General features: G+C 41.1%; 2 protein-coding genes and 1 long non-coding RNA gene across 3 annotated transcripts; all 3 read right to left on the reverse strand.

The window, feature by feature from the left end:
* Window positions 1-1,198: 1,198 nt before the first annotated feature.
* LOC106603627 (inactive peptidyl-prolyl cis-trans isomerase FKBP6) lies at window positions 1,199-3,696 on the reverse strand. Its single transcript, XM_082974673.1, has 3 exons — window positions 3,397-3,696; window positions 2,381-3,042; window positions 1,199-2,280 (listed from the first exon to the last, which is right to left on the reverse strand). The coding sequence occupies exons 1-2, from the start codon at window positions 3,442-3,444 to the stop codon at window positions 2,722-2,724; spliced, it is 369 nt and encodes a 122-aa protein (XP_082830799.1). The 5' UTR covers window positions 3,445-3,696; the 3' UTR covers window positions 1,199-2,280; window positions 2,381-2,721.
* Window positions 3,697-4,476: 780 nt separating this feature from the next.
* Window positions 4,477-10,506, reverse strand: LOC106603628 (uncharacterized). Its single transcript, XR_001328462.3, has 6 exons — window positions 10,268-10,506; window positions 9,444-9,813; window positions 9,228-9,362; window positions 7,668-7,843; window positions 7,520-7,590; window positions 4,477-7,281 (listed from the first exon to the last, which is right to left on the reverse strand). It is a non-coding gene; the product is annotated as an uncharacterized LOC106603628 (long non-coding RNA).
* A 7,416-nt stretch (window positions 10,507-17,922) lies between these two features.
* Window positions 17,923-25,527, reverse strand: LOC106603629 (E3 ubiquitin-protein ligase rififylin). Its single transcript, XM_014197517.3, has 7 exons — window positions 25,363-25,527; window positions 20,830-21,008; window positions 19,876-20,013; window positions 19,232-19,549; window positions 18,718-18,928; window positions 18,451-18,474; window positions 17,923-18,212 (listed from the first exon to the last, which is right to left on the reverse strand). Exons 2-7 carry the CDS (start codon window positions 20,998-21,000, stop codon window positions 18,031-18,033), a joined length of 1,044 nt encoding a protein of 347 aa, XP_014052992.1. The 5' UTR covers window positions 21,001-21,008; window positions 25,363-25,527; the 3' UTR covers window positions 17,923-18,030.
* Window positions 25,528-25,589: the final 62 nt, after the last annotated feature.

A 25,589-nucleotide genomic window follows, 5' to 3' on the forward strand; every position in this document is an offset into this window, starting at 1 on the left:
AACGTTCACAAAAAGCATAACAATTATTTTAAGAATTATAGATACATTACTCCTCTATGCACTCGATATGTCCGATTTTAAAATAGCTTTTCGGATTAAGCACATTTTGCAATATTCTAAGTACATAGCCCAGCCATCACGGCTAGCTATTTAGACACCCGGCAAGATTAGCCTTCACCAAAATCCTATTTCCTATAAGAAAAATGTTCTTACCTTTCCTGTTCTTCGTCAGAATGCACTCCCAGGACTTCTACTTCAATAACAAATGTAGGTTTGGTCCCAAATAATCCATCGTTATATCCAAATATCCTCTGTTTTGTTCGTGCGTTCTAGACACTATACGAATGGTAAATAACGGTCGCACGCATGGCGCATGGCGTGACAAAAAATGTCTAAATATTCCATTACCGTACTTCGAAGCATGTCAACCGCTGTTTAAAACCAATTTTTATGCCATTTATCTCGTAGAAAAGCGATAATATTCCGACCGGGAATCTGCAATAAGCTAAACAGCCGAATGAAATTTCTCCACGGGGGCGAATCGTGCACGCGCCTCATTCAATGGTCCTCTGATCGGCCACTTGGATAAGGCGATAATCTGTTTCAGCCAGAGGCTGCCTCGTCATCGTTCAGGTTTTTCCCGGGTTCTGAGAGCCTATTGGAGCCCTGGGAATTGTCACGTTACAGCTAAGATCCTTACTCTTCAATAAACAGATGCAAGACGCACGACTCCTTGTCAGACAGGCCACTTCCTGCATGAAACCTTGTCAGGTTTTAGCCTGCCATAGGAGTTCTGTTATACTCACAGACACCATTCAAACAGTTTTAGAAACTTTAGGGTGAACAATAATATGCATATTCTAGCTTCTGAGTTGGTGTAGGAGGCAGTTAAAAATGGGCACATATTTTTTCCAAAATTCTCAGTACTGCCCCCTAGCCCAAACAGGTTAACATTTAATTGAGAAGGTTATTGGGAAAGCCTTTCCATCTACCAGAGTACAGTTAGGCCTATCATTAACGTCGCTATATTTTTCCTGTTCCTTAATTGCTTGAAACTTGGACGTTTTACTTCATATTATGAGGCATGTCTTATCTTGCTTCAAAGTAGCCTATAGCCAAAATCCCACCATAGAAACGTGGAGGAAATTGTTTTTTGTAAAACAATTTCCTCCACGTTTCTATGGTGGGACTTCCTCATTTGCTTTCTCCTTTTCTATTAGTTTTCTTTCTTTCATTGTCTAGCAGCAAAATACAAATTATCCTAGTCATATTATCAACCCATGATAGTTGTTGCATGTTTAGATCTCCCCTCTTTCTACATTTCTAACAGATATTTCCATCTCTGTCCATGAAACCGCTCGCATGTGCGGTGCACATTCTAGAAAGGTGTTTTACTGCAATTTGCATTTTGGAACATTCAGGCATAGGCCTACTGCAGTGTGCACATTGTTATGTCTAAAATGTGAAGAAATATTAGTTTATCAACAGTTTAAACTAAACATTCTGATCTGTTCCATCAGCCTTATTAAATGATATGGCGTATACCTCTACTACACTACTTTAAGACGCATCATGGGGATTAAGAAGTCAATATACGCAATTCTCAACGAAAAATAAGTGGCTATGTGGCATATACCCTCCACTACCCCACTGGTTGTAAGGCTGGTCAGTATTTTTATAAGGGGTTCAAATTGTATTTCTTTATACACTGAAGAAAAATATCAATGCAACATGTAAAGTGTTGGTCCCATGTTTCATGAGCTGAAATAAAAAAAATCCCAGATATGCTGCATACGCATAAAAAGCTTATTTCTCTCAAAATATATCCAGTTTCTGTTAGTGAACATTTCTCCTTTGCCAAGATAATCCATCTACCTGACAGGTGTGGCATATCAAGAAGCTGATTAAACAGCATGAGGATTATTTCTGTCTTTAATAAAGCCCTTTTCTGGGGGGGAAATCATTCTGATTGGCTGGGCCTTGCTCCCCAGTGGGTGGGCCTATGCCCTTCAAGGCCCACCCATGCCTGCACCCCTGCCCAGTCATGTGAAATCCATAGATTAGAGAATAATGAATTTATATCAATGGACTTATTTCCTTATATGAACTGTAACTCAGTAAAAACATTGAAATTGTTTCATGTTGCGTTTATATTTTTGTTCAGTATATATTTTATTCGCTTGCCTCAACTTTGTATAGCCTTACCATCACTTCTTCACAAAGTCTGCACACATCTTGAAGCACATTTCTTTCTCTTTGTCCAAATAGTCCTTGTAGCATCTGCACAAATAACAATAATGTAGTTGAAACAATGTGTCACTTGGGAAATAATCAATGAACGTCAATGAATAAACAATGAATGTCAGAAATATTATCTTACATGGCAAGCTTCCTCAGGAGATTGTTGATGTCGATGTCGAATGGTTTGTTGGCCTGAGACATCCTGTGGTAATCCTGGGCTTTCTCATAGTCAAACAACTCCAAATAGGCCTGAGGAAAACCCTCTGGTTAAAACATCTGTGACTGTGATTCTTTCAACAAGTGAGCCATCACCAAACATGCAAATCTCAAATGTATGAAAATGGGAAGATGTACGCTTTAGAATCATTTTAAGATGCTAGTAAATGGGTAAATCTTCATAAAACATATGGTCCTAGCAAATGCACAACCTGTAAAAGTATTTTTTAAAGAACATTTATGTCTGCCGTCAGATCCGTCTGCTCACCTATATTTAATATCCATAGCACAAACTATGATGCCAAAAACAAGTACATATACTGTAGGCACACACACACACGAACCCAGCTTATTGACAAGAATATGACTTCCCCCACCCTGAGGGTCTGACCTGACCTGACCACAGTGGAAGAGGGCCTTGGTGTTGGTGGGGTCGATCTCCATAGCCTTGTGGCCGTACTCCAGGGCTTTCAGGGGCCTGTCCAGACGGAGCTGGGTCAGGGACAGGGTGAGGTAGATGGGCAGCTGCACCGCTGCGATGCTCCTCTTCTCCTCCATCTCCCGATTCCCCAGCAGAGTCACCGCCTGACCAGACACATGGAGAGGTCATATGTAGAAAGAGTTATTTGATGTATTTATTTATATATCACATGCACACTTGCGTGCGGACACAGTAGGGCGTGCACACACTACACGCACTCACACAACAGTGTGCTTGTCAAATATTACACATGACAGTGAGTTTCTGACAATAAAATAAAATCTACAAAAAACTCAATACTTATGAGAGGGATCCAGCATAACATCACAATCATTCCTCTCATTCATTCACATACACTTGAAGTAATCCTTCATCATAAAATAATGCTGAAACTAAAATCAAGGGGCTCATTAGACGACATAACATTTAGGACATAAAACTTGTTTTTCTGATACTACCTGTTTGTAGCGATCTTTGGCATCCTCGAAGCAATGTGTCGACCACATTGAAGAGCGTGGACAGAGGAACAGTGTTCTGCTCCTCCTGGAGGGAGAGAGGGGTTTAGGAAAGGTAAAAACAGGGGAGAGGGAGCCAACAAAATTACAACTAATCCCCAGATAGTAGTGAGAAGCATGACCAGAAATAGTCACTTCAGTCCAAGTAGAAAATGGCTTTATTCAACCCCCTAACATATCTCAGCTCCTTCCACTGTATTTAATAAGGTAGGTTGACATTCTCTGTTACAACAACATCCTGGTCCTGGAGGTTATCACCATTAACCTTGAGGGAACTCTAACTAGTTTTGTCTGAGTCGAGTAATGATATACAGCTAGGGCTCGGCGATATATAGATATATATATTTTTTTTAATGAGCGTTTATGTCGACTTGTTCTCATGTTGTCTTTTTAGTCTTGTCTCTTTTCCTAAGATCACTTCTAACTCTCTGACAAGTATTTTCAACTCGCTATTTGCATTTCTGGTTTGGTCCAACAGAATGGGTCATATGGACACTGAAATACATTGAGACATTATTTTACTGTAATAGAGGAGAAGATAACCTTTCTAACAATACCCTTTTTCATGTCTCAACTCCTCAAATTGTGTGCAGAGCAGACACTATTAAAACAGGAGTATCAATAAACATAGATTCTGGTAAATTAATGCTCAGTTTGTTGTGCGCGGCATAGAATTTTAGCCAAAGACTATTATACTAGCTGTCTAGTCTGTGTTTTATAAATGTGCAATGAGCCTAAAACCTAATTATATAAGGAATTGGCAACTTGTTCTCATTTTCAGAAATAAGGTAGGCTACTTGATTTCAACATCTGAACAGTGGACCAGCTAACATGCCGTTCAAACAATTGGAGACAGACAGAAGGGTGTGTTCATAATAATGAAACTGTAAAGCTACCTTGTTAGCTAGCAAATGGATACAAGTATGCTAAACTTGAAATATAAAGATTAGCTGGCTACTCACTAGCATGTGCAGGGATGCAAACTGGTGAGCACCCAAAAAGGTGACACTTTTTTTTATTTGCACCGAAACATGCAAAAAAATCCCTGCTAGGGGGAAATGCAGGTTTTAACTAATTAAACAACAAAGAATATATGATGTACATGCTCAGTCTGTGTGTCATTTTTTTAAAGTGGTTAATGTGAAATAAACTCACAGGTAAAAAATGTAAAGAACGCAATCTAATGTTATTTGTTGCCTAGACTTTACTGCAAATGACACTCAATGTCTTGAGAAAAAAACAATACACTAATATTGCAGTTAGCCATGACAGCCTTTATAATAGAACGCTTGTGACCACACACATCTAAATATTGCACTTGGGGAAAAAACATCTTAAAGTAGAAATAGAATGAAACAAACAGGCATTCTATTTTTGCTCTATTATAGTGGCCACTATAGTAGACATCGATCAAGTGCACAAGGCTACACGTGTGCAAAAATAACGTTCACCGGGTAAAAAAAATTGAATTATCCCCCCTCACTCGCACACAAGTTGTACTGTCAAGTTCAACTTTATGCATTATACCGCCTCCAACGTTCTAATTTACTTCCGATCGGGTTGATGACTTCCGGAGCGTGTTCTGCTATTGTTTTTATCATTAGCTTACTAGCTATCGTCGATGCATTTCTGACTGAAATAGTTCGCAATGACTACGTTTAAATTACAGCCCCGCGAGGAGGTGCTAATGAACATTGTTCACGTCACCCCGCTCCTCCGCTGGCTTCCTGTTGAAGCTCGCATCCGCTACAAGACCATGGTGCTTGCCTACGGAGCTGTGAAGGGAACGGCACCTCCGTACCTTCAGGCTCTGATCAGGCCCTACACCCAAACAAGGGCACTGCGTTCATCCACTTCTGGCCCCCCTACCTCTGCGGAAGCACAGTTCCCGCTCAGTCCAGTCAAAACTGTTCGCTGCTCTGGCACCCCAATGGTGGAACAAGCTCTCTCACGACGCCAGGACAGCGGAGTCAATCACCACCTTCCGGAGACACCTGAAACCCCACCTCTTTAAGGAATACCTAGGATAGGATAAAGTAATCCTTCTAACCCCCCCCCCCCTAAAGATTTAGATGCACTATTGTAAAATGGTTGTTCCACTGGATATCATAAGGTGAATCCACCAATTTGTAAGTCCAGAGCGTCTGCTAAATGACTTAAATGTAAATGTTCAGTGCCTCTGTGTTCAGTTTCTTTCAAATTTAATGGTATTGTGAGCTTCCATCGTTTCCCGGTCGATGTAGAGCTCAGAAAAAGGTGGTTGGTGGCAGTACGTCGAGACAATTTTGCTGTCACCAAACACCTTTTCTGTTTCATTACAGAAAAGGTGTGTAGTACACATTTCGTCGAAAGTCACTTTGTTGCGGGAAGAATTGGGGGGCGACAATACCTAAAAAGAGGTGTTGTTCCTACTGTCTTCGCGTGGAACTGGCACATTCAAAAGAGACCTGGTGTTTGGGGAAGATGACTGAAACCTCCTGCTCCGACTGAGGGGGATGAAGAACAAGGTGCGCTGCCTGTGGACTGTGCCATCTCTGATCCGGTCCAGAGCATGGGCCAAGCCAGTGTAAATGTGTTTATTTGCTCTTAGCAAAATAATAATTTGTTTATCTACGACATGTACTAATCATTTGTGTTGTAGTGAATATCAGTTTGTGTGGAGCTTGTATTGGCTTTAATTAGGCAATGAGTAACAGGGGTGGGGGAAAGAAATCAAGTAAAACACAGAATAGCCAGAATGCAAGATTGAATACAATGTTAGAGATGTGTAATTGATTAACTGAACTGTTGAACATTTGCTGAAATATATATATATTTTTAAACAAATCTATTCTACTGTAGATTTCTTCACGAGAACATCAATACTTATTTTTCATAAAACCACTGAACTTGGCACCCATTCAGTTGCGAGATAGACACTTCTGCAAGTAGTGGTAAAAATAAAAGTGGTCAACCTTCTCTCTTATAGTTTTTGAAACCTGTAGATCTGTATATATCCTTTCAACTAGGATGTCCTCCTGTGCACAGATGACAAAGTCACACCACCTACAACCTGTGATAAGGATTTGACCTTGCACCTGCCAGTAGTAAGCATGAGATCTCTTCAACTTCAGCTCTCCATTCTGTATCTTCAGGTAAGGGCAGTCAACATAACTTGGTACATTTGGGCACTTGACCTCTAAGAGTCCAAAGTGTGGTCTCACAAATATGATTCCATCTGGAGAGGATCCTAACCACAGAGCATCCGGGTGCACTACGAAGCCACACGGAAAGAAGTTAACATTCTTCAGTGTGCAGTACTCCTGTACAGCCACTGGCTCCATGGCTAGCCCCCTCTTCATCTCCATGGTCTGCATACCAGATCCCTTGAACATCCGCTCAGCTAGGTGGTCAGCTGAAGTCTCCCCGGACATGGCAAACCTCTTGGAAACGAGAGGATGTTATTCTCATTTTCCTGAGCTGATGCCATTCCGGGCTGCTGCTCTGCTCCCTTGTAGCAACCTCGACTTTGTGTGACATCTCGTAGGTTGTCTCTAATGCCTTGAGGTGGAACTGCTCCTGATGGCTAAGGACGTAAGCACACTGGGAAGCCTGAAGCCTGTAGCCATCTAATGGAAGTATTGGTGGAGAAGTGGCATCGGCAATCTTCACAATTTCACGGGTCTTTGGCTGTGGAAGCTGATAGGACAGAACACTGCCGGCTTGCACTGGCCCAAAGGCGGACTCAACCAGGGGCACGTCAGCTGACATTTCCATTGTTGTCACAAGAGGGGCAGTAAGTGGAGAAAAGTTGGCATGTATCCATTGAGTGCTTTGTAGAGAGAACTTCTGCAAAACATTTTAAAACCTTAACATCAGGTTGGAGAGATTACTATGACAAAGACTCATGTAACTTTTCCAGAAACAGCACAAGCCCGAAAGTTCAAATAAAATGAATTAAAATATACAGATTTATAGATTATATATTTACCCCCAGGCTTTTCCCAAACATTTGTCATTATCATCTGGATACAATCACAAGAAAATGGTTTCTAAAATGTTTCCATTCTAGGAACCTCCAACTTACCTTATTCCATCAGCACACAAGTTAGTAGGTTTACGGAACTCTATCCCATCAACCGGACCTGGTTTCACACCCTAATTAACAACGATTTACTGTTACATAGGCTCAATATTTTTCAGGTGCATTTTTTATGGATATTGATAAGACTCACAAGTGTTCTTGGCTTGTGCCAATGCTGTTCTGTGTCTGTGCAGCAGGAATGTTTAGTTGAGAGTAGTGGGCTGTCTGGTAAAGAAGGGCCACCAGATGATTGCACAGAGCACTTCCTGCAACACAGGAGCAGTGGCTTTGGACCACTATCACTGGTTCGGAGTGCTTTAACACCATCTGCGAAGTGAATGAAGTGAGAAACAAGAATGATGCGGCCCTGGTAACCACATATTGTAGAGGGAAAACAATAGTTCACAGATAGTAGTTAGTTCGTTTGCTAGTTAACATTTCACACAGATTGCCAGGGTCCAGTAAGCAACTAACGCGTTATAGCTTGAGGAACAGCAAGGAGTCGTAACGTTATACCAGTTAAATTAATACTATAGCGAATTGGTTAGGTCACTAATGTAAGCTCATCTGATGTTGTAACGTTAGCTGTCTGACTTTATTGACCAGCTCATTTTCACACCATAAACTCAATTATTTGATCAGTTAAGTTGGCTAATGTTGCTCAACATTTCTCGGGCTAGCTAACGGAGAATTTGATCCAGCTAGCAAGATAGCGTTACTTAACAATGCTAATACTAGTACTTGTTCCACCACACTTTCTCCCTCACCTCAAACTGTCCAAATACCAGTTGTTTTTCGGTTACAGCTCATGAACTACGCTTTATCACCTTCTCACCCCCGTCTCCGTGGTCAGGCTTTTCACCTACCTCTCCGTTATCGTTCAGGAGACGCGCTGCTGTCAATGGCAAACTGCCTTTCTACTCTCTGCTGTCTTTCCAGAGCACGCACTGATGCTGTAACTAGCAAATTGGTTGTCTCTTCTCTCTTCAGTAGCGTGCTGCATTCTGCTGTTATGTGAACAATTGGCTGAGCCTTGGATACAGCCAGTATTGCCCCAAACGCGCATCACTCGTTCGCTTACAGCTAGTAGTGTGATCCAAAGCCCCCCTCCCTCCCAAACATTTCTCATCGGATCTACACGAATCACATAGGTCACCTATTTTGAATTCAAAACTGCGAATTTAACCGAAAGGTGACTAGCTTGCATCCCTGCATGTGGGCTTGTGTTCGAGTGACTGTTTATGAGACCTGTGTTAATTTTCTATAATGACTGCTACAAGAAGTTACTCATTATTAGTGAATGTGCAATTACACATGGTTCTGGTTAAATTTGTAACAAAAAGGGCATTTTCATCTGAGAAACTTGAATGCCAGATCAGTGATTATTGCAGAAAAGCAGGTTAAACTATTTTGAAAAAATAATTACATTATTAGTGAGTTATGGTTGTGGAAGGCTTCAATTTAGCCTTGGTATAAATTTGGTATTTGACCTATAATTGTACAACAAAGCTTATTTAGAGAAACATTTTTAAATATCTAGGTATATGGTGAATCACCCATAAATTAGAAACATTTCTAATAAAATTGGCGATATTGCCCATCCCTAGATACAGCCCTGACTGAATAAGGCCCCTAGTCTCCTCATTGCGAAGAACTCATCCACGAAGAACTCATCCACTTGGGCTGAGTCAAGGAAATCGAGGACCTGCACCTCGTAGAGCACAGTGGCTACAGGAGGGATGAGTGGAGGGCAGCCCATCTCTCCATTCGCATACGCAGGCAGGAAGAGAAAACTCTCCCTTCCTCATGGTCAGAATACCCAGCTCCAGGCCACATAGAGTCACGTCTGTAAGGTAAGGAGTGTGTATTAGTTGTTTATGAAGCCACATATGAAAACCAGTTACCTAAAGAGTAGGCTATACCTTACCTCTTCCAAGCTTCATCATTCGAGGGTATTGCAGGTGGCTGGTGGTCTCAAACGGTCAGTCAGAGTACTCAAGAAATCCTGAGAAATTAACTGAAGGAATATTAGCAGGTGTACAAATGGGAAATGTTATAAGAAAAAATGGTGGTGTCCCACTATGGTGTAATGTTGATACATATAATCGATTGCATTATGTCCCAATAAATATGCAATACATATACTTTACATTGTAAGGCATCCTAAAGATAGGAGTATTTTTAGAGGGTACTTGACACAGATGAATCTCTTGGCACTGGTGGGCCTTCTCCAGGTTGGATCACTTCCTTCTTGATCCGCCATCGCCCAAGAGGTCCTGCATCTGCTGGAAAGGGCTCTGACAAGGATATAGAAAAGTTAACAACATTGATAACACTTACCAAAAAATTTTCAAACCTTTTTAAATTTGTTTGCAGAGGGGCACAAAGAAACAGTCTTGCCAAAACACCGTTTTATATCTTAGTTAGATAGCTAGTAAGTTGAAACGAAATTCTGCAAGGTGGGACGCGAAGCAAAAATAATTTTGCGTGACAGGTTCAAGTTCGCGAGGCTGCAGCATAGTGTCTTGGCTAGTTAGCTAGCTAGCAAATGAGCAAATTATGCTCAAAAATGTATACATTGTAACCAGTTAGCAATACATTTTGGTTTATGAAACATCCCTATTAATATGATGGTGTAAAGTTGAGCAAATAATAGTTGTGTTAAAATGTTGACATCACATGTAACGTTAGGTTAACTAGCGAACATTAACTCGCTGCTGGCAATAGGCAGCCTCCCATCCATCTGTTTACCTGAGTAAACATTAGCCGCTCGTGGGAATCCAAAAACTGCTGAATTCTGGTCCACAGTCCATTTCCTGACATAATGTTGTCGAAAGATGATTGAACATTTCAATTGCACTAGCTAGCTATGATAATATAACATTCTATGAATAATGTGGGTTACTAGTTAGCTTGCGTTAACAGATTTCCCGCGGCGAACGTAGCCAGGGGTGCGTTCAGTTCGATCGAACGTTTGCTACTTTGCGTAACGACTTTTACACATTTCCCCAAAACGTTCAACGTTCTTGAACATACTTTGAGGTACGTTCTCTACGTTTGGCGGGTGTGTCCTTTTAGCAATGAGTGACGTTTTAAAGGGCAGCGGTGCATTTTAGATCCCACAACCCAACCAAAGTGGTCCTTCAGAACAGCACTGTTCCCGTTTAATTGAACCTTTAGAAACTGTGTGGTTGCATTACATGTTTTCGTGTTGAACGCAGGTATGGTCATTAGGTCACAGAACACCACGTGAGGTGCACTGACCTTTTGACATTATTCAATCAAAACTGGAAATCCACTAATGGTTAACATTAAAAACAACATACTATTTCCCCTTTTGCACAATTCTTATTTTTCATGTTTCATTGGCATAACAGTCTATGGACATAGATAAGCCTACTGTACAAATTTAGTTTGTAAGTCTGTTGGAGTACTTTGACATTTTTATATTGATAAAAATATAATAAACAAAATATATGCACAAGCGCATCAATAGCATATAATACATTTTCAAAAATATGTTTTTCTGAATAATAAATGCTATGAGCTTCTGTTGTAGTTTTAAGAACTGATCAAGCATTTAGCTCATTTAGCCAATACCGCTGAACACATGTTTAAACTACAAAGGCAATAGTCCATGCTAGTAATTTGACAAATGTACAACACACTCAAACATATTTCAAATTATACTGTGGCATGGGACTATTTTATACAATTTCACAGTTGTTTAAAATGAAGTTAAATCCTCAGCGTATACCAAACACAAACAAAGGATTTCACAAATACAGTTATACTGTATATGAGTCATTCCAAGTGTTTTCAAACAGACTTTTGCCAGAGCAGTCTTCCTTTCTTTTCAAAAGAATGCATGCAAATCTCTCCATCAAAGTTTTACTTCATATGCTAATAATTAATCTTTTTCTCCCAGGGTGGGATAGTGCAGACTAATTTACCTGTTCTAATCTATTTACTGGTGGGGGTGTTAAGCTTTTAGCGCAACACTCCATAGCAAGGCATTTGCAAAAATGTTGACCATTCGAGCATCAAATATATGATAATTTTAGTCTGATAGTCTTCAAAATACGTCCATCATTTAAGAATAGTACATTGATTTGTCTTCAAAAATTCAAAAACACCTCAATTTTAAAGTCACCAATCACAAATTCACATGGATATCTACACTGTGGCTCAGTTGGTAGAGCATGGTGTTTGCAATGCCAGCATGGTGTGTGCAACGCCAGGGTTGTGGGTTCGATTCCCACGGGGGGCCAATACAATTTTTTTTATTTTTTTTAAATGTATGCATTCACTACTGTAAGTCGCTCTGGATAAGAGCGTCTGCTAAAATGTAAAAATGTAAATGTACACTCTTAGAAAAAAGGGTTCTTCGACTATCCCCATAGGAAAACCCTTTTTGGTTCCAGGTAAAAATCATTTTTGGTTCCATGTAGAACCCTCTGTGGAAAGGGGTCAGCCGTAGAACCCTTTTAGGTTCTAGATAGTACCCTTTTCTAAGAATGTAGGTCCTCAGAAAACAATAACTATAGGACTCTCTGGGCAAAAAAGTGACACAAACATGCATTACATTAAGGTTATATTTTATGCCTTTTGAGGCCAAAGTTCGCATTGAAATCCCATCAGAAAGAAGGCATTATATAGGAGGCTTTTCTTTAAATACTGTAATTAGTAGTCTGTCACACATTTGATATACTGTTAAGGGGATATATCAACAGACCTTGCCTTGCAAGTAAATCAGGTACTCAAGAAGCAGCAGTACTACCTACATTGTGTGCCAGACTATACTGTATGTGGCAAATATGAGCTTTCTTTGTTGAAGAGTGTTCTGTAAGGGTAAAATATGTTGTTTGGAATGTTTAGATATTGGGTTGGGTTTAACTAAATGTATGCACACATTTTACAGTGGCTTGCAAAAGTATTCACCCCCCTTGGCATTTTCCCTATTTTGTTGCCTTACAACCTGGAATTAAAATTGATTTTCGTATCATTTGTATCATTTGATTTACACAACATGCCTACCACTTTAAAGATGCAAAATATTATTTTACTGTGAAACAAACAAGAAATAAGACAGAAAAACAGAAAACTTGAGCGTGCATAACTATTCACCCCCCCCCCAAAAAAAGTCAATACTTTGTAGAACCACCTTTGGTAGCAATTACAGCTGCAAGTCTGTTGGGGTGTCTCTATAAGCTTGGTACATCTAGCCACTGGGATTTTTGCCCATTCTTCACAGAAAAACTGCTCCAGCTCCTTCAAGTTGGATGGGTTCCACTGGTGTACAGCAATCTTTAAGTCATACCACAGATTATCAATTGGATTGAGGTCTGGGCTTTGACTAGGCCATCCAAGACAATTAAATGTTTTCCCTGAAATTACTCGAGTGTTGCTTTAGCAGTATGCTTAGGGTCATTGTTCTGCTGGAAGGTGAACCTCCGTCCCAGTCTCAAATCTCTGGAAGACTGAAACAGGTTTCCCTCAAAAATGTCCCTGTATTTAGCGCCATCCATCATTCCTTCAATTCTGACCAGTTTCCCAGTCCCTGCCAATTAAAAACATCCCCACAGCATGATGCGGCCACCACCATGCTTCACAGTGGGGATAGGGTTCTCGGGGTGATGAGAGGTGTTGGGTTTGCGCCAGACATAGCGTTTTCCTTGATGGCCAAAAAGCTCAATTTTAGTCTCATCTGACCAAAGTACCTTCTTGCATATGTTTTGGGAGTCTCCCACCTTTTGGCAAACATCTTTAAGCAATGGCTTTTTCCTGACCACTCTTCCGTAAAGCCCAGCTCTGTGGAGTGTACGGCTTAAAGTGGTCCTATGGACAGATACTCCAATCTCCGCTGTGGAGCTTCACAGCTCCTTCAGGGTTACCTTTGGCATCTTTGTTGCCTCTCTGGTTAATGCCCTCCTTGCCTGATCTGTGAGTTTTGGTGGACATCCCTCTCTTGGCAGGTTTATTGTGGTGCCATATTCTTTCAATTTTTTAATAATGGATTTAAATGGTGCTCTGTGGGATGTTCAAAGTTTCTGATATTTTTTTTAACCCAACACCGATCTGTACTTCTCCACAATTTTGTCCCTGACTTGTTTGGAGAGCTCCTTGGTCTTCATGGTGCCACTTGCTTGGTGGCGCTCCTTGCTTAGTGGCAGTGTAGACTCTGGGGCCTTTCTGAGATCAGGTGACACTTAATCCAAGTCCACCCGTGTGCAATCTATCTAATTATGTGACTTCTGAAGGTAATTGGTTGCACCAGATCTTATTTAGGGGCTTCATAGTTTTTCACAATTCCTGACATTTAATCTTAGTAAAAATTCCCTGTCTTGGGTCAGTTAGGATCACCACTTTATTTTATGTGGTGAAATGTCAGAATAATAGTAGAGAGAATGACTTATTTCAGCTTTTATTTCTTTCAACACATTCCCAGTGGGTCAGAAGTTGACATACACTCAATTAGTATTTGGTAACATTGCCTTTAAATTGTTTAACTTGGGTCAAACGTTTCGGGTAGCCTTCCATAAGCTTCCCACAATAAGTTGGGTGAATTTTGGCCCATTCCTCCTGACAGGGCTGCTATAACTGAGTCAGGTTTGTAGGCCTCCATGCTCGCACACGCTTTTTCAGTTCTGCCCACAAATTTTCTATAGGATTGAGGTCAGGGCTTTGTGATGGCCACTCCAATACCTTGACTTTGTTGTCCTTAAGCCATGTTGCCACAACTTTGGAAGTATGCTTGGGGTCATTGTCTATTTGGAAGACCCATTTGCGACCAAGCTTTAACTTCCTGACTGATGTCTTGAGATGTTGCTTCAATATATCCTTCCTCAGGATGCCATCTATTTTGTGAAGTGCACCAGTCCCTCCTGCAGCAAAGCACCCCCACAACATGATGCTGCCACCCTCGTGCTTCACATTTGGGATGGTGTTCTTCGGCTTGCAAGCGTCCCCCTTTTTCCTCCAAACAAAATGATGGTCATTATGGATACAGTTCTATTTTTTTTCATCAGACTAGAGGACATTTCTCCAAAAGTACAATCTTCGTCCCCATGTACAGTTGCAAACCGTAGTCTGGCTTTTTTATGGCGGTTTTGGAGCAGTGGCTTCTTCCTTGCTGAGCAGCCTTTCAGGTTATGTCAATACAGGACTCGTTTTACTGTGGATATAGATAATTTTGTACCTGTTTCCTCCAGCATCTTCACAAGGTCCTTTGCTGTTGTTCTGGGATTGATTTGCACTTTTCGCACCAAAGTACATTCATCTCTAGGAGACAGAACGCATCTCCTTCCTGAGCGGTATGACGGCTGCATGGTCCCATGGTGTTAATACTTGCTTACTATTGTTTGTACAGATGAACGTGGTACCTTCAGGCGTTTGGAAATTGCTCCCAAGGATTAACCAGACTTGTGGAGGTCTACAATTTGTTTTCTGAGGTCTTGGCTGATTTCTTTTGATTTTCCCATGATGTCAAGCAAAGCGGCTCTGAGTTTGAAGGTAGGCCTTGAAATACATCCACAGGTACACCTCCAATTGACTCAAATTATGTCAATTAGCCTATCAGAAGCTTCTAAAGCCATGACATCATTTTCTGGAATTTTCCAAGCTGTTTAAAGCCACTTCTGACCCACTGAAATTGTGATACCGTGAATTATAAGTGAAATAATCTGTCTGTAAACAATTGTTAGAAAAATTACTTGTGTCATGCACAAAGTAGATGTCCTAACCGACTTGCCAAAACTATAGTTTGTTAATAAGAACTTTGTGGAGTGGTTGAAAAACGAGTTTTATTGACTCCAACATAACTGTATGTAAGCTTCCGACTTCAACTGCATGCATGCACCACTTTTCCGTTGGTATTTTTTTTATTTTTCAAACAAGTTATTTTTTTCATTTCACTTCAACAATTTGGACTATTTTGTGTATGTCCATTACATGAAATCCAAATAAAAATCTATTTAAATTCCAGGTTGTAATGCAACAAAATAGGAAAAACACCAAGGGGGATGAATACTTTTGCAAGGCACTGTATGTTATCATTTGTGCAGAAAACACTCCTCAGAAAGAAGGAGTGACTTGACTGACAACCTGGCTTGTATAAAATGATGTCCAGGATAAAAACGAGATGGGTGACGAGAAGTTTGTAAAAAAAATAAAAAAAATGGATCCAGTTGTGTCATGACACTGACATATCTTATTTCACCTGCTCTCTGCAAACTACACGTGAGATTATTAATATTGTTGCATGATATTATCATAGTTATTGACAACAGACATATCAAACAGACTAGTATAAAAATCTATTTGCGATATTGGCCATCACAGTAAGAAATGGTTTTGTTATTGGAGCTAAACAACTTAAAACCAGTACATTCATTTCAGACAGACTGGGTATCTGGGATGAACAGAGTCTATCCCAGCGGATATGAATTCACTAAAACAGACATTAGTATAAGTGCATTTTCCTTATATGAGCAGTTTTATGGTACATTCATTACCTATAAAACAAGATGTACAGTAGAAAGACCATTTAAAAGTGAACTGTTATGTTTCTCTATGATTTTAAAACAACATGTTCCATAAATGTTAGTTGCAGAGAGGGCTGGCAAATCATTTCAATTACAGGAAATTTGACAAATGCATTCCAATTCACATTAATTATCGAAAATTGCCCCTAATTTCATAAATTCAATCTCAATTTACATTTGAGTCATTTAGCAGACGCTCTTATCCAGAGCGACTTACAGTAGAGTGCATACATTTTATTACTGGCCCCCCGTGGGAATCGAACCCACAACCCTGGCGTTGCAAGCGCCATGCTCTACCAACTGAATTGCCTACAGTCGGAATAGAATGAACCCCTCCTAAAAAACACTCACAGAAACAAAAGTAAATTTGCAGAACACTTTGATGTTTTGATAAACTAGAAGTTAACATAATACATCAACTTGTCATTAGGAAACGAGTGCATTCAGTGCACTGCGTAGTCAATGAGCATTCCATTCTTGGGCACTTGCTGATAAGAGGGGGATGGTGAGAGCCTTAGAATGTAGACATGCTGCCAAACGAGGTCAGCTCTCTTTACCTCAAACCTAATTTGGGGTAAGGTCACAGAACCACCCTCAAACAACAGCAAACAATTGACAACATCCAGAGAATTTTTATAAATGCATATCTACTGTGCATGGTTTACATTTCAGAAAATGTTCCCATTGTGGCTCATTTACAGAACTGTATGAACTGTCAAGTCAATGTGTGTTCTTTTCCAGTTTTGATAAAATAACTACAAGTTAAAGGGTATTTTGACCATAAAAGGGCAAATGAAACCAAGCCGTATGCCTCCTTGATCCTCCTCAAGTACTTTCGGTGAGCTACATGCAGACAATTGCATTGAAAGGGCTGTTTCCACTCCTAGGATGCTATGTTCAACCACCACACATCTCTGTGTCTGAAGGATCGCCCATAAGACAAATAAGGCCTGGGTTCTATGCTTAGCAAGTGCACTGCAACCTAAAGATGGCTCTGGACCACAAGACCAATTAACAGATCAGCTGGGTTGCAGGTACTGAAGTCAGTGAGTGACATTTCGAGGGTGCAAAACAGACTTTAGCACTTCAAATATTCTGTGCGCCACTTAATGCACCAATTACACAACTACTGCATTGCCTGCATTAAATATCCACACCGTCATATCCAAGCCTGCTTTTTCCAAGCCTTGCTTGAGGCGATAAGGTTGGAAATAAACAGTTTAGAAGTTTTCCAAATTTTGGTCTCTTACATTACCGCCGCTTATTCGCATTGTCAAAATGGGGCCCTGAGTGTTGCTCACCATTGGTCAAATAGCACTATTCTGGCCACTCTCTCCGTTTTGCTATTGATATGAACAACAGAGTAAAACTATTTGAATAACAAAGTTATTGTACTGAAATCTTGAGTTCTTGTAAGACGCTGAAAGATCAGAAACAATAGGTGCAGGTGGAGTAGAAAAACTGAGTGTCACGCCGTGACCATAGAGAGCCCTTGGTTCTCTATGGTGTAGTAGGTCAGGGCATGACTAGGGGGTTATCTAGTATGTCTATTTCTATGTTGGTGTTAATATGGTTCCCAATTAGAGGTAGCTGTTTATCGTTGCCTCTGATTGGGGATCATATTTAGGTAGCTATTTCCCCGCCTGTGTTTTGTGGGATATTGATTGATTGTTAGTGTGTTTGGGCACTACGTCCTCACGGTCTTTGTAAGTTTTGTTTTGTTAGTTTCACTTAAATAAATATGTGGAACTATACTCACTCTACACCTTGGTCCGATCATTTTCAAGAACGTGACACTGAGAACCCGGAAAAGTGGAGTCAGGTTATTTCTCTGGAACACCAGTGTGAAGAAGACTGTTTGAATGAGTGAGAGTGTGCATTATATAGTTTATTCTTGTAAGCTATGCTATCACTGAGCAGTGGTGGCAGTAATGCCATTTTGTCCATTGTGTCCCTCCCTGTGGCAATGCATCAGGACCTGAAGACATGCACCGCCCGTACCACGTACTGCCTACAGATGGGGCACTCGCTCATGCGCTTGCCGCACTTGCTGCAGGTGACCATGTGGCCACACTCCAGCAGAACACAGTCAATGGGTGAGTCCATGCAGATCCGACAGAGGTTCTCCTCCTGGCTCTTGGGAGCCGCAGGGTCTATGGTACAACGACAGAGGAAAGAGGAGAGGTCTCTATTGAGTGTATTCTAAATAACTACTTGGGTCATCTTTCATTGTTTCATATTTGTCAGGTTGCCCATAAAAGGACACATTTAAGCAGTGGGAACAAATATTTCCTTTTGGATCAGTGGATGATTTGGGTGATCTTCAAGTGCTTCTCAAAATGCTTTTGATCATGCTTCTCTTGTCTTTAGAACTTGATACAAATCCCTTACCTTCTTTACTTGTTGTATTTGAAACTGGAAAAAATAAACAAAGAATTGAACTGATATTAATATATATTTTTTTACAGGCTAAAATTCCACACCAGTCATCCCCAGATATAATATATGCCATTTAGCAGACACTTGGAGTAGTCTACAGTGAGTGCATACATTTTCATATATGTGACCCCAGCGGAAATCGCATCCACTTCCCTGGGATTGCTAGCGCCACGCTATTACCAACTTAGCCTCACAGGACCACACACTGGAAATGCTCACCTTGGTTCTGGAGGTCCTTCTGGTTGTTGTAGAGGCGGGTGACCCTCTCCATCAGCTCCCACTTCTCGCAGCAGCCCTTGTAGTTGACAAAGTTGCGGGCCAAGATCTCCTTCAGCTGGCGCACGCTCAGGCCCTCGATGTCCTCAACGCAGCTCAGGTCAGACAGAGAGGCCCTGCGGCCGGGGATCAGGGTCTCCTCGTTGTCTGATGACTGCAGCAACAGGACAACCATGGAGGTGGGTAAAAATAATAATGTATATTTTGTCTGGTCTGTTTTGTTTGGTCTGGCCAGTGTGTATTTTGTCTGGTCTTTGGGTTTGTCAACAGCGGTTTGCTAAACAAAAAACAGCAACCTTTCTGAATGTTATTTTGTCTGGTCTACGTGTATTCTGTCTGGTCTTTGGGTCTGTCTCTGCTGCTGTCTGACATTGATTATCCCCTTGGTGGTGATGGGTATCCATTTATCTAACAGCTACTGATTAATCAATCCCAAAACATTGAACTTAGCAGTTACCTCTTCACCCTCGTCCTCCTCTTCTTCATCCTCCTCCTCAGATATCTGCTCTGACTCTGGCTCTGCCTCAGGGGCTGATTGTTCTGGCTGCTCTGGGCTCAATGTGTCAGGGCTGATAGGGCCCTGTGTCTGGAGAGGGGATGGTGTGCCTGGGGAAGGGACGTTGTTGTGAGCCCTGGGCTGGGAGGACACGGTCTCACTGCTGGTGCTGGTGCTAGGGGTCTGCTGGCCCAAGACCAGCTCAACCAGCTCCTCCTTTTCCCGGCACGTCTGGGTGGGCACCTCATGCAGGTGGAGGTAGTCACGCAGCTCCCGCACCTAGTTTTTGGGGTTATTGTTGAATTCCATCTAACACTATTTAGATATTCCCTATTTGTCTGTGTAATTACAAAACAACGCTCAACTCCATTACTACTCACTTATAATGCAGTTACTAAACTTGACATCTTAATAAAATGTAACTAATGTAATTAGTGTTATTACACAGATATACGAATAACAGAATGAAAAGTGTTATTGCTTTAGCTTTCACTTGACTTAGCTACAATATATATAGTTAGACATGTACCTTAACCTAATGCATTTGTCCTTGTTTATTTGCCATCAACTGTTACATTTTTTTTTTTTAAAGAGCAGCGGCACACCTTGAGTCGCATCAACTGGGCGCGGTCGAATAGGGTTCCGTGAAAGTGCTGACATGTGTGGCAGAGTCGCAGGCATGGCGGCTCCAGCTGCACCGAGCAGTGGCCGCAGAAGTTCTTCTTGCAGTCCACGCAGACATGCTGGGGTAGTGAGAGAGGAGGACAGGACACAGTGAGGGTGAAACTCTTACCAAGGAATGACCGGTCACAGTACGGGGTGTGAAAGAATAACAGTGTGTGTGCACTGCACAGGCTACCTGAGCTCTAGACTACAACCTTATTGATAAGTAGTTGAGAAGTTGAATCAAGTATGATAGCCATACTGTACAAAAACTTCCTCCAACTTTTCTCACAGAAATAACTAACCTCTGGCAACAGCTGTTGGCACATATATAGAAAAGATGATAAGATCTTACTTCCATGTAAACTGGTGATGCACGTACAGTAATAACTTATATAAAATGCAATTAAAAAGTTGCTGTTTACTTTGCAGGTGAGATTGTGTGTGGCAACTGGCAGGCAAACATGTCAGGAGGGTAAGGCCTGCTGGAGGAGAAATAACTGACCTACATTTGCTAGTGATTTAAACAGCCTTCTCAAAAAATATAGTCACTATTCTAGAGGTGTAGCCAACTGTATTGGATTTTCCAGAACATGAGCATCTCTGTGTTGTAAGACTGACTAGTACAGGGTCAGTTACTGTCAGCTACTGACTAATTACTTACTGACAGTGAATCTAAGAATTGTAGTGAATCATAGAAGTCTAAATTCTAGTAACTCTGTTGACAATCAAATCTGTTACTTTGGAGTCTGTAGCAGCTCATCTGTATCAAATCCTCTTGAGTCTATGCTGTTCCAGACTTTGAATTCACACTCTGTTACCCAAATTTCAGATGAGAGCTGGCCAGCCAGCCCTCCTTTACAATATTTATCAAGGTATTACCCAGTGCCTCTTACCTTCCTAGCGATGGTGTTGAATTGGCCTCCGCAGGCCTTGCACATATGTTCGGGAGAGGTCAGGGATTGGCTGTAGCCCGAGTTTGTGTAGGCCTGGCGCCAAGAGCTGACGTTTTCTTCCACTGTGGCGGTGGGTTCTAAACAAAACCAGCTACAACAGGATGTCCACATGCTCCTGCCTGTTCACACAAAATACATACACCGGAAATTACATAACTTTCTCATGGAAAGACTTGCACATGGAATTAGAATCTTAATTCTAGTTCTATGGCCTTACATCACAAAGGTGCATAGAAAAACAGAGTTGCCTATTAAGGAAATGTAATTTCAGAATAGTGAAGCATGGCTTTCAGATGAATTGTATAGATATTAATGAATGGGAGGGTGGGGGGGTGGCGAATCGAAACAGTTACATATCGGGATATTATTTTTGACGATATATCGTATTGACAATATCGCAATTTAATTTGAAAAAAGTTCAGTTAGGATCATTATTTTAAGAATGTGAAATGTCAGAATAATAGTAGAGAGTGATTTATTTCAGCTTTTATTTCTTTCATCACATTCCCAGTGGGTCAGAAGTTGACATACACTCAATTAGTATTTGGTAGCATTGCCTTTAAATTGTTTCACTTGGGTCAAATGTTTCAGGTAGCCTTCCACAAGCTTCCCACAATAAGTTGGGTGAATTTTGGCCCATTCCTCCTAACAGAGCTGGTGTAACTGAGTCAGGTTTGTAGGACTCCTTGCTCACACACTTTTTCAGTTCTGCCCACACATTTTCTATGGGATTGAGATCAGGGCTTTGTGATGGCCACTCCAATACCTTGACTTTGTTGTCTTTAAGCCATTTTGCCACAACTTTGCTTGCAAGTATGCTTGGGGTCATTGTCCATTTGGAAGATCCATTTGCAACCAAGCTTTAACTTCCTGACTGATGTCTTGAGATGTTGCTTCAATATATCCACATCATTTTCCTTCCTCACGATGCCATCTATTTTGTGAAGTGCACCTGTCCCTCCTGCAGCAAAGCACCCCCACAACATGATGCTGCCACCCGTGCTTCACAGTTGGGATGGTGTTCTTCAGCTTGCAAGCATCCCCTTTTTCCTCCAAACATAACGATGGTCATTATGGCCAAACAGTTCTATTTTTGTGTCACCAGACCAGAGGACATTTCTCCAAAAAGTACAATCTTTGTCCCCATGTGCAGTTGCAAACCGTAGTCTTTTTTATGGCGGTTTTCGAGCAGTGGCTTCTTCCTTGCTGAGCGGCCTTTCAGGTTATGTCGATATAGGACTCATTTTACTGTGGATATAGATACTTTTGTACCTGTTTCCTCCAGCATCTTCACAAGGTCCTTTTCTGCTGTTCTGGGATTGATTTGCACTTTTCGCACCAAAGTACGTTCATCTCTAGGAGACAGAACGTGTTTCCTTCCTGAGCCGTATAATGGCTGCATGGTCCCATGGTGTTTATACTTGCGTACTATTGTTTGTACTGATGAACGTGGTACCTTCAGGCGTTTGGAAATTGCTCCCAAGGATGAACCAGATTTGTGCAGGTCTACAATAGTTTTTTCTGAGGTCTTGGCTGATTTCTTTTGATTTTCCCATGATGTCAAGCAGAGGCACTGAGTTTGAAGGTAGGCCTTGAAATACATCCACAGGTACACCTCCAATTGACTCAAATGATGTCAATTAGCCTATAAGAAGCTTCTAAAGCCATGACATCATGTTATGAAATTTTCCAAGCTGTTTAAAGGCACAGTCAACTTAGTGTATGTAAACTTCTGACCCATTGGAAATGTGATACAGTGAATTATAAGTGAAATAATCTGTTTGTAAACAATTGTTGGAAAAATTACTTGTTATGCACAAAGTAGATGTCCTAACCGACTTGCCAAAACGATAGTTTAACAAGAAATTTGTGGAGTGGTTGAAAAGCAAGTTTTAATGACTCCAACCTAAGTGTATGTAAACTTCCAACTTCAACTGTATGCATGTAATGAAATCCTGAATCACCTGAAATGTTTTTTGGGGGAACAAGCAACATTAAAGGAGCAATATTTCATTCTCTAAAGAAGTAATACACAGAGCATACCAAACATAAGGAACACCTTCCTAATATTGAGTTGCACCCCCACCCTTTTGCCCTCAGAACAGCCTGAATTCATCGGGGCACAGACTAAGAGGTGTTGAAAGCGTTCCACAGGGATGACTCCAATGTTTCCCACAGTAAAGTTGGCTGGATATTATTTGAGTGGTGGACCATTCTTGATACACACATGAAACTGTTGAGCTTGAAAAACCCACCAGCGTTGCAGTTCTTAAACCGGTGTGCCTAGCACCTACTACCATACCCTGTTCCAAGGCACTTAAATATTTTGTCTTGCCCATTCACCCTCTGAATGGCACACATACACAATCCGTGTCTCAACTGTCTCAAGGCTTAAAAATCCTTCTTTAACCTGTCTCCGCCCCTTCATCGACACTGATTAAAGTGGATTTAACAAGTGACATCAATAGGGATCATAGCTTTCATCTGGATTCACCTGGTCAGTCTGTCATGGAAAGAGCAGGTGTTCTTAATGTTTTGTACACTCAGTGTATAATCAACTAACCAAACCCAAGATAATAAAGACTTTGTATTACATTCCTATTCTTGCAATAAACTTCCTGCGATTCTATAAGTAGTGCACAAGGGAATGATTGTAATCAAATAGGACAGATCCAAGAAACCTTCATCCATCATTTCAGAATTCACTGGAAACCTCACAATTTCAACACAACTCTTAGTTACATTCAGAGCCGTTTCCATAATGGACTTTATTTTCTCCTACGCTCTAACTGAAACACAGTAGGAGCAAATGGGAACAAACATATGATCAGATCTGTGCCCAACTGAGTTCAGGAACAATGAGAGTGCTGTGTGTCATTGTTCTCAGAGCTAGAATTATGTAGGAAAATGACAGATACTCTCTCTCTGTTAAGAGGGGCCAAATGGGAGCGTTATAAAATTGAGATCTCTTAACTGTTAAGAAGTATGTGTGAGAGGAGAGTGAATGCTGACAAGTCAATGTTATACTGCATGTAGGCTGCTGTTCAACATCTATGGTAGCCTACTACAGTAGACCTATGTTGTTGTCATAATAAATTTGGTCCCGTTTTCCTCTATCATGGATGTTACTCTTTCTCGTGTTAATGAAACTGAATCCCTCTTCCTAGATTTTATTTACATACTAACTACCTGTACTTGTGATTTTAATGCTGACAGGTGCAGTTTGTTTCTGTCATAGGACCAATAAGCGGAAGTTCGTTTGATTCCTGGTATCAATTTGCAGTCAGCTGCTTGCTAACTGAACTGTAACAATGTATCAACTTTGTGGCTCTCTAATAGAAACATGTCGACAAGTTTATTTAGCGAATATTCTTACCTGTCGACAGGTACGCAGCCTACCAACTGTGATTGGTCACAGAAAATTGTACTGTGGCCTATTTTGAAAAGTCTACGAGAAATGCTGGAACCAAGGGACTTTTCGATAACAGGGAGCTCCAGAAAGAACCAGACACAACAAACCCTCCCCAGCTCTGCTTCTCCCCGCCTAGCCTATCATCGCCTGTCGCCAGCCTCGCACGCTGTCTTTGAAACTGCCCCCATCAAGTCTACAGCATTGGTCTTCAGCGCACCAATAAAAAGTACCTGTGAATAACAAACTGTCAAGTGCTTACGAATTGTTAAATTGTGATCTCTGATTGTGGAATGGTGGATCAGGGCAAAAATAAAATACATTAAATGTATATTTTTTATGCTAAAAATAAATAAATGGTTTGTACACTAATTATGTTAAGGAAATGAATGCGTAATTAGGCTACTTTGCATTGAAATGTCCATAGATTAATCTAGGCTAATGATTAGGCTAATACAGTGGGTCATTCTGCCTACCAGTGTCTGGTGCACACGGCATCTTATTGAGAGAAGCTCACATTAAATATTATAAAAACACAGCAATGACTGTATGTCTTGTCTAGGCCAACAGCGGGTGCTTGGTGCAATCGATACTAATTGCTGTTTTAATTAGCCCCAACGTGCCTCTGTGGTGGTCACGCCTAGAATAACTTGGACAGTGTATGGGCATGGGAGGGGCACCTTGCAAAATGCAAATCAAACCAACATCAGTTGATTTTTGGATTCCAAAAGAATGGATAAATAAATCAAGGCTTGCACAATAGAGATATTTGGCCTGCATTGAACTATCCCTGTGATTGACGCAAGGGCGTGTGATCGAATGGCCTTGATGCTACATGATGTTTCATTCCACCCAGCCATTTCGAATGGGATATCCCAGATCCTTGCCAAGAGGATAGGAAAACATTAAGGGTGGCATCTTCGAACAATAAAGGGGGTAAGCCTCCATTTTGTAATTATTTGACATCATGCAACTACTAACTGAGATTTGGACATAGGCTATCTCACTCTAATTTCTTAGACCCGCCGGTTTGTCTGATCACACTGATGCGCAAGCGACCTTACCTGGGTGACCCGGAGCAAATCCCTTTTGTAACGGCCATCTCGGATTGCTGAATCAATCACACACATGCAAGGTCTCAAAGCCAGGATTTTGTCGTAAATATAAACTTGGCCCACTGTGTTGTTCAATGTCTGGCCAAACAACCAACTGGCTGGTATGAAAATCTACTGTTGGAAGACTGTTCGCATCTTCAAGGAAATGACGTCAGTTTAGCGCCAGCTGTTTGGTT

The sequence above is a fragment of the Salmo salar genome, chromosome 04, assembly GCF_965601325.2.
Source record: "Salmo salar chromosome 04, fSalSal1, whole genome shotgun sequence".
NCBI classification, from domain to species: domain Eukaryota; kingdom Metazoa; phylum Chordata; class Actinopteri; order Salmoniformes; family Salmonidae; genus Salmo; species Salmo salar.